General features: G+C 44.2%; 1 protein-coding gene across 3 annotated transcripts in view; it reads right to left on the bottom strand.

Moving 5' to 3' along the window:
- Nucleotides 1-2,841: 2,841 nt before the first annotated feature.
- The window catches only part of RPAP2 (RNA polymerase II associated protein 2), a 51,634-nt gene continuing 35,168 nt past the window's right edge, over nt 2,842-19,307 (bottom strand). The window contains exons 12-14 of one of the 3 annotated variants that reach the window (XR_014157406.1): nt 4,960-5,109; nt 3,453-3,571; nt 2,842-3,407 (exon numbers count right to left, since the gene is read on the bottom strand). Coding sequence is in view for 2 of the 3 variants with exons in the window: in XM_081865920.1 (XP_081722046.1) it covers nt 4,034; nt 4,960-5,109 (151 nt within the window). In the remaining variant the exon portion in view is untranslated. Of the gene's footprint in view, nt 4,035-4,959; nt 5,110-19,307 lie in introns of all 3 variants that reach the window. The other 2 variants (XM_081865920.1, XM_081865919.1) reach the window with 2 other exon arrangements.

Here is a 19,307-nt window from a genome sequence, read left to right as displayed (position 1 = left end):
ACATGGCTGAATCAATCCAGCCCTCATTTGCGAAAATGATTTCTGCTCACACAAGGGAAATTTCCCCTCCTTCCTTCCAGCACCCCCAGAAGGAGGATTCCCCCCTCCTGGAGGAATGGTGTGGGTGTGTGCATGCAAGGGACATGTGGCCTGGTGGGAGGAAAGGGAGGGGACATTCTGTTGCAAGAGTGAAAGTTGTTCCGCTCACGCAGCGGCTCAGTTGGAGTCCAGCCCCGCTCATCTGCAGGCATGCTAGCGTGTGTCTGTCAGTGAGCGATGCATCACCACATCGGGAATGTGCAAAATTCTCCCCAGCTGCTTCATTCAAGAGGCTACTGCCACGGCTATCTAGAGAGATGCATTTTGGGAGAGAGGTTTAGTTAAGTTCTCCCCGCGACTATTCTGAGCGAATCAGTGCAGCTTTTAGTGTTGTCAGCAGGAGGGTTGGGTTGGAAAGCTCTGCTTCATCTTGGTTCATGGAAAGGTCAGAGCACAGCTGCAGCTGAAGGAACACGGAGGAAAAAATTTTAAGATGGAGGGGAACCACAAATCTCTATTATTATTATCATCATCATCATCATCATTAAAACGATGATTTCTGAAACTAACATAATATAACAGTTACAACTAAGTGCACCAATTATACATATATGCACAAGTCTGCAATACAGGCGTACCTTGGTTCTTGAATGCCTTGGTACTTGTACGTTTTGGCTCCCGAAAGCCGAAAACCCAGAAGTGAGGTTTACAAATGTTCTTTGGAAGCCGAACATCCTGCAGCCAATCAGAAGCTGTGCCTTGGTTTCTGAACAGTTCCGGGAGTCGAACTGACTCCGGGAGCGGAATTAGTTTGACAACCAAGGTACTGCTGTACTTGCTTAGGTTTATTCTAGCTTTTCTGAGTGGCTTCCAAGTGCTTCACTCAGGAGGACCCAGCCTCCGCCATTTTTGTTGACTTCATCTGAACAGCCTCGTTGGGAGGAAATCCCCATCCCAATTGACTCCCCCTTTTCTTTACACAACTCTTGTACATCTCTTTGCACCTATAAACTGTCTTCCCCCCGCCATTTGTTTCTTCTCACCCTTTTTCTGTTACCACCCAATTTCTTCTTCTTTTGCGTGTTCTTCATTCGAGCCTACCTTCCTTACAAAAGATGTGGCAAACTGAGATTGGAACTAGGGAAAGAAAAGTGAGCGGAGTCAGAGAACATTTTTTTGGTCTTGTGGCCAGTGCTATTTTTTCTAGAAAAATAGGTTATGGCGGCAATGGCACCCACCTGAGAGGTGTCAGAAATGGGTTCCGGTGAATTCTGGCTGGAAAAAAAAGCCCATAGCACCTTAATCGAAGGAAAAAGTCAAGATAGCATTACTTTCCCCTCTGTTAACAGAGCTGAAAATTATAAAAATTAGCATTGGAATGGGGTTATATGTCTGCAAACCTTTTTGAAGTTAAAAAGCAGTCCTTGTACAGTCATACCTTGGTTTCCGAACAGCTTTGTTCTTGAATGTTTTGGCTCCCAAACGCTGCAAACCTGGAAGTGATTGTTCTGGTTTGCGAACTATTTTTGGAAACCAAACATCCAATGGGGCTTCCGATTGGCTGCAGGAGCTTCCTGCAGCCAATTAGAAGCCACGCTTTGCTTTCCGAATGTTTTGGAAGTCAAAGAGACTTCTGGAATGGATTCTGTTCGACTTCCAAGGTACAACTGTACTCATAATCCCTGACCCTATGTGGAGGTCCCAGGATCTCTAATAAAGTTTCAACACCTTCATCAAACTGTGATTACCTGAATTCCTGGGAGGGGGCAAGGGAGCCAGGAAAAGTTGGTTAAAAAAAAATGTTATAAAATTAGAGAGCTGATTCTCCCAAAGATCTATACTTTAAGCAGGAGGATTCTCCATGTTCTGCCTATACCCAATGGCAGCACTTCCTACTTAGAAATAAGATCACCTATGCTAGACAATCTCATCTTTATAGTACATGGGACTTTGTCCCCCAAAGTAAAAATTGTGCATCTCTCACCTGGCTCAATTTGCCTACAGAATAATAGGGCTGTAAAGGAAAATAGCACCTCGACTGACTCCACCTTATGAGCAAAGTGAGGGAAAACAAAGCCCGTATCTCCTCCCCCACCAAAAAATCCCCAAACCTGCTGGAGATGGAAAAGGGCAGTCAAGTTAAGAGTTCCAGCAGTTAATAAGTTGAAATTGGATGTGTGTGTGTGTTAAATGGATCTATTATTCAGAAACAAATACATCCTCTTAAAAGTTTACAAGACTAACACTTACTTTTTTAACGTAAGCTCAAATGGTTGTAGAAGACTAAGCACTGAGCCTAAAATAAACCTGTAAAAATCATGCTGCTAAGCTGACAGGAAATGTAAAAATAAAGACCTGGTGAAAAGATAGGGCTTGGGAGTTGACAAAAACAACAATATTATTTTCCTCTTCTATAGATCCTGCCCAGCGCACTCAGGCTCAGACACCCTTCTGTGGATGCCCCTCAAAACACATTTGGAAGAAGCAGGATTGTGCTAGCAAAGTAGGCTGCCAAGCAGCTGACCTAACTGCAGATACTGTAAAGGCAATACGCTACGTGGAACATAACTGTGGAAAGGAACGGGTGCTCTCTGGTTTCTGAAGATGCAATCAGGGATTTTGTAATGCAATCTTAAAAGCTGAGGATGGAAACCTCCACAGTACAATACCATCGTAGAGCAAAACTAAGTCTGATAGGCTGTTTGGTGATAAAGTACTCCAATAAATAAAAAGAGGAGAAGAACCATGGATCTTCTCTGGAACTCCTTGAAAGAAAGGTGGGATAGAAATCAAACAATTAAGTAAATAAGCAAAATAAGCACTTTATTAAGAAGTTCCATATCATAATAACCGTAGGATGTTATATTATTTTGTGACTACTGCAATGACAATTCAGATTATGTTTATTTGATATACTTTACTACGGCACTTTTTTCTGGGGGGAAAAAATCAAAGAACTGCACCTTAGATTTGCTTTAACTTTTCAGAAATGCTGACACAATTTCCTTAGGAAAGTTAATGGCACACGGCCACACACATAAAATGTCGGTGTTCCATTATAGTGATGAAGAACCTTTTGCCCTCCAAATGTTGATGGACTACAACTCCCATAATCCCTGAACAAAGGACATGATGGCTGTGGCTAATAGAAGTTGAAGTCCAATAGGATGTGGACAGCCACCCCTCCATTAGGGCAACTTGATGAAAATAGTGAAAGACCCGGAAAGATGATCTGTCTCAGTGTCCAAATCTTGGCGTAGCCCCCTTATCTGAAGAAATGAGAAAGATGAAAAATATTCATCATACAAGAGCTTCAGTTTGGCTTGATGTATTCAACGGTTGTGTTAAACTCAATGGTGAATTACAGATCAGCCTTTGTTCATATCACTGTTTCATACAAACTCAACCAATGAGGTTTTATTTTTGTTGTTTTCCCCATTTGGTGAACTTAATTTAATTTGTTTGGCAATGTCACTTCACATCTTGATCCAATTTCAGCATAGCAAAAGAAGCACATGATGGTCAACTTATTCTGCAGATAAAAAAACAAGGAAAAGTTCCATCGATATCATGAAAGCATCATTATCAAACCTACTGTATTACAGTTTCATTTGCAGTGACATGCTTAATCCGGTGAATGCCGTCTGATTCGGTGGCATTTGATATGAACTCTAAAATTTAAAATTCGCTCTTAATCTGTAATGTCCCAAAAGTATCAAGCCCTAATTGTGTGAAAAAGTTCACCTATACATGGAAACAGAAAACAGTAAATAAATACTGAATTATGTTAAATGATAACAATCTGCAAGGGCAGAGAAATACATCTTCTGAGAGGGAGATCTGAAATTGCAAGCCTCTTCCAGGATGCTGAACAAAAGTTAACAGCTGGTGCTCCCGTGAAGATGGAGCTGCGGTGTTGGAGGGGCCAAAAACACGCCATACTGGGGCAGGCCAGGAGAGGAACATCAAAGGCCTCCCTTTCCTCCGTCATGCCTCTGGAATGAGGGAGAAATCACACAAATCATTTGTTTCCCTTCAACTGGAATCTACCAGAGGGAAACTTGTAAACACATATAGGCTTGTGGTGCTAACCTACTTCCCTCAGTGTCGGTGGAAAGAGCCGTTTGCAAAAATAAATAAGTGTGTGTGTATGTGTGCACAGTTTGGGTTTTTTGCAATCTTGCCTTCCTGCCAAATCAGCTTTTTGTGGCCTGAATATGTACATACTTGGGCCCTATCAATCTTGCTTCATGCATCTTCTGTTTTAAAACCTTTTATCACCTCGCTCCTGTCCTCTCAATCTCCTCTGGCTTGTCCACATCCTTCCTACAATGTGGTAACATGTAACTGAACGGAATGCTTTGGCTGGGGCCAAACAAGCACTGACCAGAGTGATGCTCTGCCTTAAATTGAAGGCTTTTGCTAACTCATTCCAAAGCGGTGTTTATTAAATGTTTTTAGTGATCACACAAGGTTAAAGAGACAAATGGAACCATCTTGATAAGCAATAATCTTATCTTTCGGTCCCAGTCATTTCCATGTCAACTCCTCCTCTCTCACCCCTCCCATGCAACCGGTGTGCTTATATTTTTAATGACACTGGGTGGAATCCAGCTGAGATCTTTGTGCTTATGGAAGGGTTTTGGATCCTGCAAACACTTAGAGAAGAGCAGGGGGGAAGGTTTTGGGGTGTGTGTGTGTGTGGTTTTTTGTTTTTGTTTTGCCAATTTGCTCTTCTTACTGCAAGCCTGCATACAACCTTCTACCCTGCTCTGGATGTTCCCTCCGTGGAGCAAAAATCACCTCTATCCCTCCATTAGCAAAAGTATCCCCTTCTGTCATCACATGAAACCAGCTGGATACCACTCATAGACAAGATGAAGTTGTGGCAGATGGGGCACAAATGAAAGAAGAACTTACCAGTATGGAAGACTATCACTTCTGAATATTCTTGTTAAACTTTCAAAATCTTCATTTTTGAAGTGTAATTCTTCAAGCAAAGTAGCCAGGAACTGCGAATATCCTTGGCTGTGCTGGGAACTTGCAAAGATGGGAATGTTTTGCGACAACCTGAAACACGATGTTGAATATTTAAAAATATACACATTTACAGTTCCGAATAGGGTGTGAGAGAGGGGAGAAAACAGTCCCTTTAATATAACCTAGAGGAAACTGTAATAAAGTCCAGTAATTATTAAACATCAAATATATCCCTTGCCAAATACAATTACTAAACCAGCAGAAGCATATCCAGGGGGAATTCCTGACCCAAGTCAGTGCAACACACATAATGCTTCAGGACTATTCATTAGGATATGATATTTGACACCAAGGTCCCAATACAAAAGAGTCATGCAACCTTTTGCGCTTAGGAAGTCATGGGCAACAACTGTGCACAGTGGACCCAGATAACACACAAGGATAGGCATCTTTGCATCTGTCTTCACCGCAGAAGACACAGGGCTGATACTTGTGCCTGAACTGATTCTTCCAGGAAGGGAGCCTGATGAACGACAAATATTTGTGACAAGTTCGAGCTCTTATTGACCAGCAAGGGTCTGGAGAGTATCTGTTGAAGAGTTCTTAGAACTCAAATGTGAAATTGCTGAAGTTCCATCAAAAATATACAACTTGTCACTAAAATCGGCCTCTGTATCATAGGATTTGAAAGTGGTCGCTGTAACAAAGAAGGGATTGGGTGGTAGTCAGAAATTATAGGCCAGTTAGCTTGGATGGCCATCTGTCATGGATGCTTTAGTTGAGATTCCTGCATAACAGGGTTGAACTAGATGAAGCTCATGGTCCCTTCTAACTCTTCAATTCTACGATTCTATAAGCTGTGTATGTGTGTGTTTGTTTTGATAAATATACTGAACTTGCCTTGTTACGTTTCATGATTTCTACAAAACACCAGGAAACTTCCCCACAGAACAGAGGCCTTTCAGATGGTTATTTAATTTAACTTTACCCACTGCCCGTGGGCACATAAAATATGGATAAAATAACTCTCGGAAAAGGCGGATCAATGGGGAGAGAGAGCGAAAGGCAATCAGAGCAGTACATTTTCTTAGCTGTGCCTTGGCTCCTTGAAGCATCCGAAATCAGGCTTTGGAAGAGCCTTAGCAAGAAGCATAGGCGCCGACTCCATGGGGCCTGAGGGGGCCCGAGCCCCCTCAAAAATTCGTTTGGGGGGGCTCCGCCCCCCCAATAATTTAAGAAAATTATTAGTTATATTATGCTTTGTAAAATCACAAAACTATGTTGGTATTTTTTATTTTCCTTGTTTGACGATAGTTACCTTTTAAAATACATTCAGTAATGAGTTAAAACAAAGCCACTCCCGATCTAGAGAGGGGGTGGGGTTGTGGGCTCTCGACCCATCAACAATCTCGCGGGGCTGGCGTCAGCCCCGCGAGAAGCGGGGATTCCCCCTAGCTCATTAATATTCACCGCCCACAGGTTCACTTAAGGTCGGGGCAGCCCGGGGCTCACCCCTTTCGTTCCCCCAGCAGCAGCGGTTTGGAGGTCTTGGGCCCCCCCAATATTTTTTATAAGTCAGTATGGGCCCCCGCCCCCCCAATATTTTTTATATGTCGGCGCCCCTGGCAAGAAGCAACGGTCAGACCAACAGATAAGCAGCTCAAGATATCATTTTATGAAGCTCAGAATGACGAGAAGAAAATCTTGTTACTATTTTAAAAGACCACCGCTGTTTTCCTCCCTTAACAGCACTGTACGTGTGTGTGGCTTTTTTTTTTAAAAAAAGGTGTTGAACTCAGGAGGTAAAATGTCAGTCCGTAAGAAGAAAAACCAGTCTGTCACATGTGAACACAGAACGGTAAAGCTGCCAGCAGGTTAAGAGTTTTCACCATCTCAGATGCACCTCAATTCTAAAGTTTAAAAAATCCCAACACAAGAGCAATTGGACTAACAGCACCCCGAGTGATCAGAGGCATCTGCAATGCTTTGTCCATGTAGCCACTTTCGCAGACCCTGAAGGTTCAGAACAGCCCTCCCAAACTTTCCCCCCTCCCTAACTAGTAGCTTTTTGATTCAGGCACCTCCCTTTCAGCAGCAAGCTTTGCCCATGTTGGCAGAGACCACGACACCAAAGGGAAGTGGTTTTCAAACTGTGTTTCAGGGAACTCGGGGGGTTCTTCAGAAGCTTGGCAGGAATTTCTCAACTGGGAGATAGAAATGGATAAGCTTACTTGGAAGAACCAGGCTGGTGTAGAGCTTAAGCAGTGGCGTAGCGTGGGTTGTCAGCACCCGGGGCAAGACAAGTAATTTGCGCCCCCTAACCCGTGGATTTGCACTCCCTAACCCTAACCCCCAGATGTTGCGCCCGGTGCAGCCGGCCCCCCCTGCACCCCCCACGCTACGCCACTGAGCTTAAGAATGTTGAACTGAGTGGGTGGGACCCAAGCTGAAATCCACAAAGCTTACTGGGTGACCTTGGGCCACTCAAAGGCAGCCACACCTACCTCACAAGCTGGTTGTGAGGATAACATGGGGGTGGGAAGAAAACCATGTACAATGGCTTAAGCTCCTTGAATGAAAGGTAGGAAATCAGGGACAGGGAACCTTTTTCAGATTGAGGGCCACATTCCTTACTGGTTAACCTTTTGGGGGCCACATGAAAGTGACAGGCAGGGCCAGAGGCAAAAGCAGATGGTGCAGTGGGTGTAAATGTTACCTTTGCCTGCTAGGCTACTTTCTAGACACACCAGGGCACCTCTCTCTATCCATCATGGGCTGGCTGGATGCAGAGGAGTGGTGGGAGGCACCAGCTGGGGAACCCCCAGGGGACCCCCAAGGGGAGAAGACTCAGAGCCAGGGGGTTGCTAGCAGGACAACGATAAGTGGTCAGAAGTAGAAGAGGGAGCAGACTGGGAGGAGGAGGGGGTGTCGGAAGCTGAAGAGGCAACAGGGTTTAGTGAGCAGGAAGAGGCTGTGGCAGAGAGCAGTCCATAATCAGCGGCAGAGGCGGAGGAAAAAGGGGGCCAAGAGGTAGCAATGAGTCAGGCTGGTGAGGAAGCCAGGGAGTCTCCCCCTCCTGCTGTGATAAGCTCCCCTTCCCCTGGTGCCCCAGAACCTGAAGGGGTATGAAGAGGGCAGAGCAAAGACAGACAAGATAAAAGAGGCTCAGATTGCTTGGGAAGGAACCAGGGGAAGAGGAGCTGTGGGAAGGCAGGGACCTTCAGTCCTCATAGGGGCAAGTTCCGCCAGGAAGAGTTGCTGTGCTCCCTAGGCCTGGCCTCCTGAGCTGCCTGGTTTCTTTGAATACAGAGCTCCCTGAAGCTGTGTGAGTTATTGCTGATCTGCTCCGGACACTGTCCTCCATCCAGGCAAGTAAGAAGCCAAGTAAAAATTCAAGGACACATTCCGGCAAAAAAATAATAATTGGGGTGTGAAGTTCAGTCAGCGAGGAATGTGGCCTGGGCAGAACGGTTGTGGTCGAGGAGGCAGTGTAGACCAGGCAAAGTCCCGAAACCTATACAGAGAGGCCAGCTTTGGCCCCTGGACCTGAGGCACCCCAATCTACTGAATCTCCACTGTAATGTGCAGTCACAGAGGATTCATGAGAACCTCCTAGGGCACACCTTCAGTTCACGTGAGGCCAAGGGGCAGCTCATCATCAAGAACTGAGTGGGCATCCTAAGTGGCTCTCCAGAATTCTCTGCAACATGCCAATGCTAAAGCCCCCCCCCCTTCCTCGGCGCTGCTATAGGGCAGTGGGGGCAGAAAGCTAACTGAGCTAGCATGTTGCGACCTTGGCTTTAAGAAATGTCTCTCCCTTTCCCTTTGCAATCCTTTAACTCCCCCACCCCACTCCGCAATTACTTCTAAGTAGTAAGGCAATAATTCAAGGTTTGCCTATAGGCGGCCACCTACGCAGAGAAACCAAGTGCTGGGTTTGCACTAAAGAACAAAAAATGTACCATGCATCAGATCACAGATGAGAAAGCAGTGCAGCCTTGATACCCTTCCATCCAGCATATGGCAAATAGGCCTTGGCAAAGCTAAGAAAAAGCTAGAGTGTCAAGAGTACATCCAAACGACAGACTCCTATTAAGCTGCCTACTCCACAGATGCTACACATGAAAAAGCTGAGTGAAAACTCATGTCAAGACAAGCAGCAGCACCGGGCTACTATTAAGCAAGCTATTAAGCGACAGCTGGTTAACATGAACAGCATTTGCAATTCTCCCTCTTCCCTAACAAAATGAAGAAATGATAAATCCCTAGCTTTTTATAAAATACTTTCCCTGTAAGCAGAATCTGCCAGTGCGGTAATAATATGCACTCAAGTACTCTAGTATTAGAATATTTTAATTCCCCCCCCCCCTTTTTTTAAACCTGAAAGTAAATCTTGTAGACCTTTTTGCAGCAAAGGTTATTTTCTCTAACACCGATGTACCAGACTACATACGTGCAGAATTGAATGCACATTTCTCAGTCCAACCCACAGATTATATTCAATTACTGGATTTGTCCTGATATAATAAAAGCAACTGATATACATACAGTGAAGTATGTCCCAGGTAAATGTGTATAGGACTGTAGCCTTCCCCAAGACAGGACTAGAGTGACAGTAGCATAGGATGAAAATCACGGACACATTGCCCCTTGTCCACTCCTGCAGGGCTGCCAGAAGCCAAGCCACAGTTCAACTTAGTGTTACAGTGAGGGCTCAGTGGGACTTACTCCTAGGTAAGATAGCTCAGTGGGTTAGAGCATGGCGCTGGTAATGCCCAGGTTGCAGGTTTGATCCCTGTATGGGACAGCTGCATATTCCTGCATTGCAGGCAGTTAGACTACTACAACTCTACAATTCTATTATTCAAAGTACGAGAAAGATCCAGAATGTGGCAGCTAGACTTGTGACTGGCAGTGGCCACCGGGTCCATATAACGCCGGTCATAATGGATTTTCACTGGCTCCCAGGATGTTCCTGAACACAATTCAAAGTGCTGGTGCTGACCTTTAAAGCCCTAAACAGTCTCGGCCCTGTACACCTGAAGGAGCGTCTCCACCCCCATCGTTCAGCTCAAACACTGAGGTCCATCACCGAGGGCCTTCTGGTGGTTCCCTCACTGTGAGAAGTGAAGTTGCAGGGAATCAGGCAGAGGGCCTTCTGGGTAGTAGCGCCCTCCCTGTGGAACACCTTCCCATCAGATGTCAAGGAGATAAAGAACAACACAATTTTTAGAAGACACCTGAAGGCAGCTCTGTATCAGGAAGTTTTTGACGTTTGACATTTTATTATGTTTTCTATATTCTGCTGGAAGCCACCCAGAGTGGCTGGGGAAGCCTAGCCAGATAGACGAGGTACTCCTACTACTAATATCATCATCATCATCATTACTGCTACCATGTAGCACAATCTTATATCAGTTTCTTCAGGTGCAAGTCCAAATAAATTCAAGAAGACACAGGTGCAGGTAGGACTGCAAGCAGGTGTGTTCCATCCAGTGGGGTGGAAATGCTAGGTGAACTTCCTGGCAAGTGGGTCACTGTTCCTCGGAGGTGGCAGGGAGGTCCTTGCAGGGCAAACGTGCCAGTTAAGTCTATCCTGCGCAACGTACTGACCTTCCCGCCTGCCTCGCCAGCTCCCTCCCAGTAAACCAAAGAGACCCACCTGCTGGGAAGCTAGTGTACGGCTTTGCCCCATCCAATGAGCCGCTACAGACGGCTCTAGGAGTCCTACAATGCCGGGCTAGTTAGCAAATATCATGACTTTGTTTTTTCAAAGCTAAATATTTAATGGAATGTGATCATACAGAAAACGTCTCCCCGAGCGCAAGGCATGTATCAGTGCGCACTTACAATAAAATAATTCAGTGTAGCCCTTAACGCACATACAGACAAAAACAACAGTCCTACAGTCCATGTTCTGTTGCCTCGGGAGCTTCAATAAAACATTTGCCCAACAACAGTTAAGCAAAATGACGGGGGAAGATTTCTTAAGAACTGCTTACTTAAAATGCACATTCCGCATCTGAAATCTGACATCGTGACATTCATTAGAAGCGTCCCAAGGAGCAGAGTGAAACATAAACCCCAAATGACCCATCGCGCCTTGACTTAATCATGTTAAAAGGTTGTCATGAAAAAGATCCTGCGTCTTGTTTAATGTTTAAAAGTTCTGCTTTTTCCATGGCACCCCTGAGCCACAGGTGGAGGAGAGACTGGATGTTCAGATAAAAGTCATCTGGGCTGCTCCCAGCGCCATTCCTAAGATCTTCCATGAGTGACAGTCTCAAAATGCCACTATTATATCAATGATATAGACCTGCTTGGAATACCGTGTACCGCTTTGGGGGCAACAACCCCTGGAAAAAGGATATTACAGAACCAGGAAAATGGCAACTAAAATGATTGAGGGGTTGAAATGCTTTCACAATAGGGAAAGGCAGGAGTGCTTTGGCTTTTGGAGCCAAACTTGAGTGTGATTCTAACCAAGTCCACTCTAAAGTAAGCCTTACTGATTTCAAGGCGGTTTACTCCCAAGTAAGTGGGATTAGAAGTGAAGCCTAAGGCTGAAATCCGGTAGCTTTTATTCAAAGTAGCACCAAGGGGAGGGTGGGAAGTCTGGAGATTCAGAGAAATCTCTATAAATATGGATATGTATTTTGTATTGTTATAATTCGACACTTGTAAAATCAAATAAAAATTATTTCAAAACAAAAAACAAAACAAAAACTTGAAAACCAGCAAGTCTTTAAAACCACAGAAACAAAACTGATTGATCTGAGAAAGTGTGGGAGAAAAGAAATGTCTTCAACAAATGTCAAGGATAGCAGAATGCCGGACGTTGCTTCACTTTTGAGGCAAGAGAATTCCAGAGAACTGGTGCTAAAACACTTAAAAGACTTTCGCCGCAGGGACATGTGGCAGCATTAGCAGGTCTTCATCCACACACACCTCTGAGTGACCAGGGTGGGATGGAAGGGGAGAGGCAGCTTCTCAGATCCTGCCTGGATACATATAGGGCTTTATAAGCCAGTAGGAAAACCTTGAATCTAGCTCAGTAGCAAATTGGCAGCCAGCGTAGCACTTTCAACTAAGGTGTTGCACGTTGTTGATAGACTGTCCCGTAGGTTGCCCCAGTGAGAATTGGTCCCAGAGGCTGGCACTGGCAATCGGAATACACAGTGCACAAGCAGCTAACACCAACTGTGTCAGCCGTAGAATTTTTATTGGAAACGTTCTGCCTAATTTTGCTCTGCTTTCTCATTTCTCCGCACAAAGTTCAGCTACTTTTTCTTTGCCCTTTCAGTTGCCAACTACGTGCAGGTCAAGACACATCGCAAAAGGTTGTGGATTTTTTGCAGCTTGAGCCTCATTCTGAGAAACAGTTCGGTTTTCAGAAAGCTCCCTCGGAATAGGAACCTGCTAGGTTAATAGATTTCTCTTCCGTCTCTATAGCTATGTATGGAAGCTTTGAACTCCTTACTTGTTGCATAGATCTTCTGGCAGATCTTCTGACGATTTCGGCTTCTGAATTTCCCTTTTGTTTTTGCCTGATTCTGTGCAGAGCTATGTGTGCCCACTGAAATAAACGGGTTTGTGTAACTAACTTTGCACAGCAATGCAGGCTCCCGTCTCCCTTTGGCCGATTAACATTATATGTAATTTTATTTTATTTTATTTTTATTAAAGATTTTGTTGATTTACAAAAGTGTGTGCAATGTATTATATGTCATTTTAAATGTGTGCGGTGTGCGCGTTTATTGGTTTGCTTTTGCATTTGTTTCATTATATATTTTGTGTTCTCATTTTGTACTTTTATGTTGTGAACGGCCCTGTGATCTTTGGATGAAGGGTGGTATGCAAATCTAATAAAAGAAATGAATAAAGAAATATGTGTAAAGCGTGTCGAATGGACTTCCATTAATGCTGGATATCTGTTTGACTTAAATTGTTAATTAGTTCTGAATATTCTGATTCTGAGAATATTGTGGTGAGAGGATCTTTAGCTAATCTTCACAGCCCTGTGGCTGATATTCTAAAGAAATCTGCAATCAGAAGAGTAAGCCGGGTCCTAAAACATTTATATCTTAGGTCTCAAAAAGGTAAAGGATGAAGGTACCAGATGTGCCTCTGTGAAGAGGGAATCCCGTAGCTTGGGGGCAAGGTAAAGCCATTTCGAAAACTCCAGAATGTGGTTATAGATTTATTTTATGCCCTTTATGCCTCTCTCCCTTTCCCAGCCTCTTACATACTTAGTGTGCATGTGTCACACATTCTCACACACATTCCAGCACATTAAAGTCCATGACTTTTGCAAAACCAGCCCTGGTGTTCTGAGCATTTCAGCATCAGAGTAAAGAAGGGGTTTCTATTGCTGGCGAGGCTACTATGAGATTGGGCTCTAATCTGTATTTTGGGGGTATTCATGATCTCTAGAACTTGCACAGTCCTTGGAAACTGCTAGTAAAGCAAATCATGAGATGTTAAAAATATTTCATCATGTAATTGGTTTATTTGGTTGATCAGTCACAGATAACTGCATGAATGACATTATTTATATCAGCGCAGACTCTTGTGATTTACATTAATCTACACAATCTGGCGCCTTGAAAGCAATGAAAAGGCCTATTGTAATGTTATTCTGACCTCCTTGTCTACCATCATAGCCTTCATTTCTGAATGAAGTTTTCTGATTCAAATGCCCATAGCTCGTTAATTTCCTTTATCTAATTGTATTTGAAGCAATGTGCTATGTAGAATCCTACTGTGGCAGCTACTGACCACGGTAATCTGTGCATTCACTCAGAATGGATCCACATGATCGTATTATGACCTGACTTAACCATTCACTGTTCGGGTGGGCCTGAGCGAAGGGCAGCTTTCCTTGGCCCAGTGCAGGGTCAATGAAACCCATGGTACTGAAATCTTGCAAGCAGTTTGTTCCCCTTTATGAAATTTTAAAGCTCTGTTCCAGGTGGCCACAGGAGAGCAGACATTTTTGTGTGCTGGGCTCCCCGTTTGTGGAATGCTCTCCCCAAGGAGGCTCTCCTTGTGCCTTCATTGTGTATCTTTAGGTGCCAGTCCAAAACACCATTTAATTAGCCAAAGTCCTGGGAGAAGAGCTATCTGTGGCCTTTTAAACTGCTTGTGGTGGTTAATATATGAAATAGAATAATGTATAATAGATGAAATGTGTGATGTGATAGGAGGAATATGTATTTGGTGAAAAGTGTGCTATTATGGAGTACAACAACAACAACAACAACAACAACAGTGTGGATCACTCCATGGAGAAATTGATCTTCAACAACAACAACAACAACAACAGTGTGGATTGCTCCGTGGGGAAACTGATTTTCTTCCAAGTGGACATGGCTTAAAATTGCGCTGTAAGAAAGAACAAAAGAATCTCTCTCTCTCTCTCTCTCTCTCTCTCTCTCTCTCTCTCACACACACACACACACACACACACTGCTCCATGTAATCAGTTTCCCCATGGAGTGATCCACACTGCTGGAGAACATGTGTGAATATTGCAACCACATTAATAGGACTACCATCCTGCCAGTTCAGAGCTCTTTACTACTTTATTAGTAAGTACATCAAAGTGGTGAAAGGTTAACTCATTCACATGATTCTGTGTACGGATCAAGAGAAATGGGAATCCAACCTGTGGCGAATCTGCCAAATGCCATATCTCAGATTTGCAGCTGAGCTTTCACACATCAGAAGGGTGCCATCATTACTTGTATTAGAAAATTGCAAAAAGACGACCATATAAAATACCAAATAAAATTATGATTAAAACTTGTGAGTTTTTCTAATATGAAACCTCCTTAATACAGAAGCTTATATGTATACAAAGAAAAGGAGATATAACAAAACTGTTAATTCCCAGGATTCTTTGGGGGAAGCCATGACTGTGTAAAGTGTTTTAATACTGCTTTAAATGTATAGTGTAGAAGTAGCATCAGTAAAGATATTCCACTGGTATAGTTTATTTAAATATGAACCAGGTCCAGATAACCAATTACTTAAGATTAATTAATTCTGTCTGAGGAAGGAAAGAACCTTTCCTAGATTCCAATTAGTGCCTCCTACAGTCCTTGAAGTCAGATTAGCAAAAAATATCATACAACATAAACTTCTGGCACTGTGGTTTTATTGAAGGGAAGGATCTCCCTCATTATCTGTTTAATTATTTTCTGACATAAGGCACTGGAAGGAAATACTGATCTGCTTTAAAAAAAAAGTGGTACCCTGATTTTAAAAGAACACATTAAGTTACTGGATAAGTCTGATTTTATCAGTTATCTCAATTTTATTTTTGTACGTTACATGAAGGCAAACAGTTACCAACAAAACTACATTTTGAAACTGGCTTGATGGAAATCAAAATGTAGTTAAATAGCGGGCTCAGCTGGATTTGAGAATCATGTCATTTGACGATTTTCATTGATTTACACTTAATTCTGTTCTACTTCTCATCGTGTTTATTGTATTATATCTTACACACAAACTCCCAGCCATATTCCAATGTGTCTGTTGCGTTGCTTAAAATCTTCACATTTGGATCGACAGATTGCCAATTATTATACTGCCTCCTTTGGACATTTTTGTTATCGGGAGTTAAGTTTTAAAAGTCTTCCCTTGTAACTTGCATTTAAGTTTTAAATGCAAGCTCGACAAAACACACATTGTGGCAGAGAGAATCGTGTTAAAAGCAAAAAAAAAGAAGAACCCAGGTGCCTCTGGAGTGAAGATTTTCCATTAGAATGCATGAATATTTGATGGCTGGTCTTGAATGGGAGCATCTAGCTTACCAACATCCACATGCAGCATGTTTAAGGGCAGACCCAGTGCAAGGTTTTCACGCCATTTGAAATTCCCGATCAAGCCAATTTTATCGGAACAAAAGTAATCCAAGGCTGCAGTCCTAATCCCTCTATGTTGATAGCTGGTGTGCTTGAGGGTGCTCAGTAGGCCCCTCTCTGCTCGCTTGTTGACCTACAAGCAGGTTGCTCTTTGCTGGTAGCCAGCAAAAATAGGGTGTTCGGGGGGCAGGGCGTCTAAGGTCTTAGATCCAAGAGATCTAAATCCATAGGCCTCCTAGCTGTGCTGCACACATTGCAAATATATATATATAAATCCCCCCCCCACTTCCACCCTTTCAGATGCAATGTTCACTCTGCTGCTCTGGTTCTCTCTGGCCCCATTTAAGATTGCTCTGCAAAACTTTTATTTTTAATAGTAAATATTTACACTAGATGTTTTAATACTGGCCTATGAATAGCAAAGGAGGGGGGGGGACCTGTGCCGTTATTCACCCCAAAACCCACATTTTACCAACAGGACAGGCTTGCATTTACTTCGCTGAATCATAAGAACAGATTGGCCTACATTTCGATTTTCATATTTGACATCTGCTTTAACAGATACTGAATCCTCTTAAGGAACAAAGGCTACTTGGGAGTCCAGTTTTAAGTGCCACCCAAAGCTCCTTTACTTACAGCGAAGATGAATTTTGCAGATCGAGTGCTGCCTATGTTTTATTTAAAATTTCATTCGGGTATGCTGATGGGTTCACAGCCCGGCGTTGACGCAAGTTCTTTTATTCTTTGATGGCAAATGAAACTAAATGATTCATTCATGTGTGTGTGTTTTGCACACTTACAGGCAATACACTTGAATCAATGCTGCAAAACAACCACCACCACCCCAACGCACAAACGTTTTCAATCCATCATCGTGCAAGTACTGAAGTTCAACCAAATGTTAACTTAGCTGACTGCTCCCACTGCTGGCAGGCTCACCTCATGCAGCCCAGCCGAGCCCTGATTTAATCACAATAATGGTTGGCTATTTTCAGAAAAGCATGAAAGCAAAAGCACGGGGGGGGGGGGAGATGGTTTCACTTTTCACTTCTGATATGCAAGCCCGGTATTGATATTGCTCACAGCTGAAGGGACGAAAAACTGTTCCCTTGCATTAAACAGGCTAACTTGATAAAGCTGTTTATATGGTCTGGTTCTTTCTACTTTGATGCTCGTAGGCTTTCCACAGGCAGAATCTATTCCTGTGTTGCAAGGGGTAGGACTAGATGGCCCACAGGGTCCCTTCCAACTCTACAGTTCTATGATTTAGCTTCCCACAGTGAGAACATGATGTTGGAGTACGTGGGCTTTTAGCCTAATCCAACAGGTCTCTTCTTACGTTAAGACCAGCTTTCTCTTAAAGCAACTCACTTGCCAACGGCTTCTCGCACGTAGAGATCCCCCTTCATTAATCCAGACAGGAAGGAAGTGGCGCTTGATCAGTAGGACACTGATACAGCAACAGGGTTATTTATGTATGCCACTATGCCGGCCTGTGTTTGTTAGCCCCAAAATGGAAATCGAGTGAGGTCTCAACCAAAGAAGAATGGCAACTTAAACTGATGGAATATGCACAGCTTGCAGATCAAACTTATAGAATAAGAGAAGAAGAACGTTTGTTTAAAGAAGATTGGAAAATGTTTATTGACTAAATGGGGGGAAATTGTGTGCACTTGAAAACGTTGGCAGCATTAAGATAAATTCAACAGTGTAAATAAGTTTTGATGGAAGTAATAATGGAATACTGGATGGTTTAGTTTATATAAAATATGCAGGGATTTATGCTATGCAAAATGAACCATAGAAAGAGAAGAAGGGAATTTGATATTTCAAGGTTGTTTAAATGAATTTTCTAAATTGTAAAACAGAAAATTTAGTAAAAATTATATACCGTATTTTTTGCTCTATAAGACGTATTTTCCCCCTCCTATAAAGTAAGGGGAAATGTGTGTGCGTCCTATGGAGCGGATGCAGGCTGCGCGGCTATCCCAGAAGCCAGAACAGCAAGAGGCTATCCCAGAAGCCAGATCTCTGTTGCTGTTTTGGCTTCTGGGATTCAGAGTATTTTTTTCTTTTTCTCCTCCAAAAACTAGGTGCGTCCTATGGTCTGGTGCGTCTTATAGAGCGAAAAATACGGTGTGTGTGTGTATACCGTATTTTTCGCCCTATAGGACGCACTTTTTCCCCTCCAAAAATGAAGGGGAAATGTGTGTGCGTCCTATGGGGCGAATGCAGGCTTTCGCTGAAGCCTGGAGAGCGAGAGGCGTCGGTGCGCACCGACCCCTCTCGCTCTCCAGGCTTCAGGAAGCTATCCGCAAGCCTTGGGAGCCCGCGGGAGTGCCCACCGGGCTCACAAGGCTTGTGGGCGGCAGCCTGCAGTGCGAAGCATGGGGTGCGCTCTGGAGCGCACCCCGGGCTTCGGGCAGATATCGGGCAGCCCCACAAGCTCGGGGGACAGCGGGGAGGCGGAGCGCCGCCATCCCGCTATTCCCCGACCTGGTTTGGAGGCTGGCGGTGGGGAGAAGCAAGCAAGCTTCTCCCCACCGCCAGCCCCACAAGCTCGGGGGACAGTGGGGAGGCGGAGCACCGCCATCCCGCTATTCCCTGACCTGGTTTGGAGGCTGGCGTGGGGAGAAGCAAGCAAGCTTCTCCCCACCGCCAGCTCCACAAGCTCGGGGGACAGCGGGGCAAGCTGCTGCCCCACGGAGGCTAGGGAGGCTGTCCCTGAAGGCAGAAGAGGGAGACAGAGCGCTCCATCTCCCTCTTCTAGCTTGGGGATGGCTGTGCAAAGCCTCTGCAGGCTGGGGGGGGGGGATCAAATTTTTTTCCTTGATTTCCCCCCCCCCCAAAAAAAACTAGGTGCATCCTATGGGCCGGTGCATCCTATGGGGCCAAAAATACGGTGGAGAGAGAGAGAGAGAGAGAGAGAGAGAGAGACTGGGCTTTAGCTGCTATAAAACGGAGCCGCAAAAGTTTTGCCCAGAGGCAGTGTTTGAAATCTGCAAATCAGCTCCACTGGCTGTCACTCCATTTCCAGGCTCAATTTAAAGTGCTGGTCATTACCAACACACCTCTACAGTTCAGGACTCAGGAGCATAGGAAGATACCTTCTACTGAGTCAGATCATTGGCCACTGATCCCTGACTGTCTATGCTGGCTGAAAGCAGCTCTGCGGGGTTTTAGACAGCAAGTCTTTTCCAGACTCACCTGGAGATTCCAGGGATTGAACCTGCAGCCTTCTGCATACAAAGAAACAGAATTAAAGGTCTGTCTCCCCCCCCACACTGTCCAAGCTACACCTGGCCATTTCTCCTGCAAGGGAAAGGCAACCCTTTTGTGTCTGTCAGCTGCTGGCTATCACAGATAACAAATGCAAAGAGCTTACTTCAAAGATGTCGTATCAATGGAGCATTATAA

The sequence above is a fragment of the Podarcis erhardii genome (genome assembly GCF_964252035.2).
Source record: "Podarcis erhardii genome assembly, chromosome: 6".
NCBI lineage: Eukaryota > Metazoa > Chordata > Lepidosauria > Squamata > Lacertidae > Podarcis > Podarcis erhardii.
This window is presented reverse-complemented; position numbering and strand designations above follow the sequence as displayed.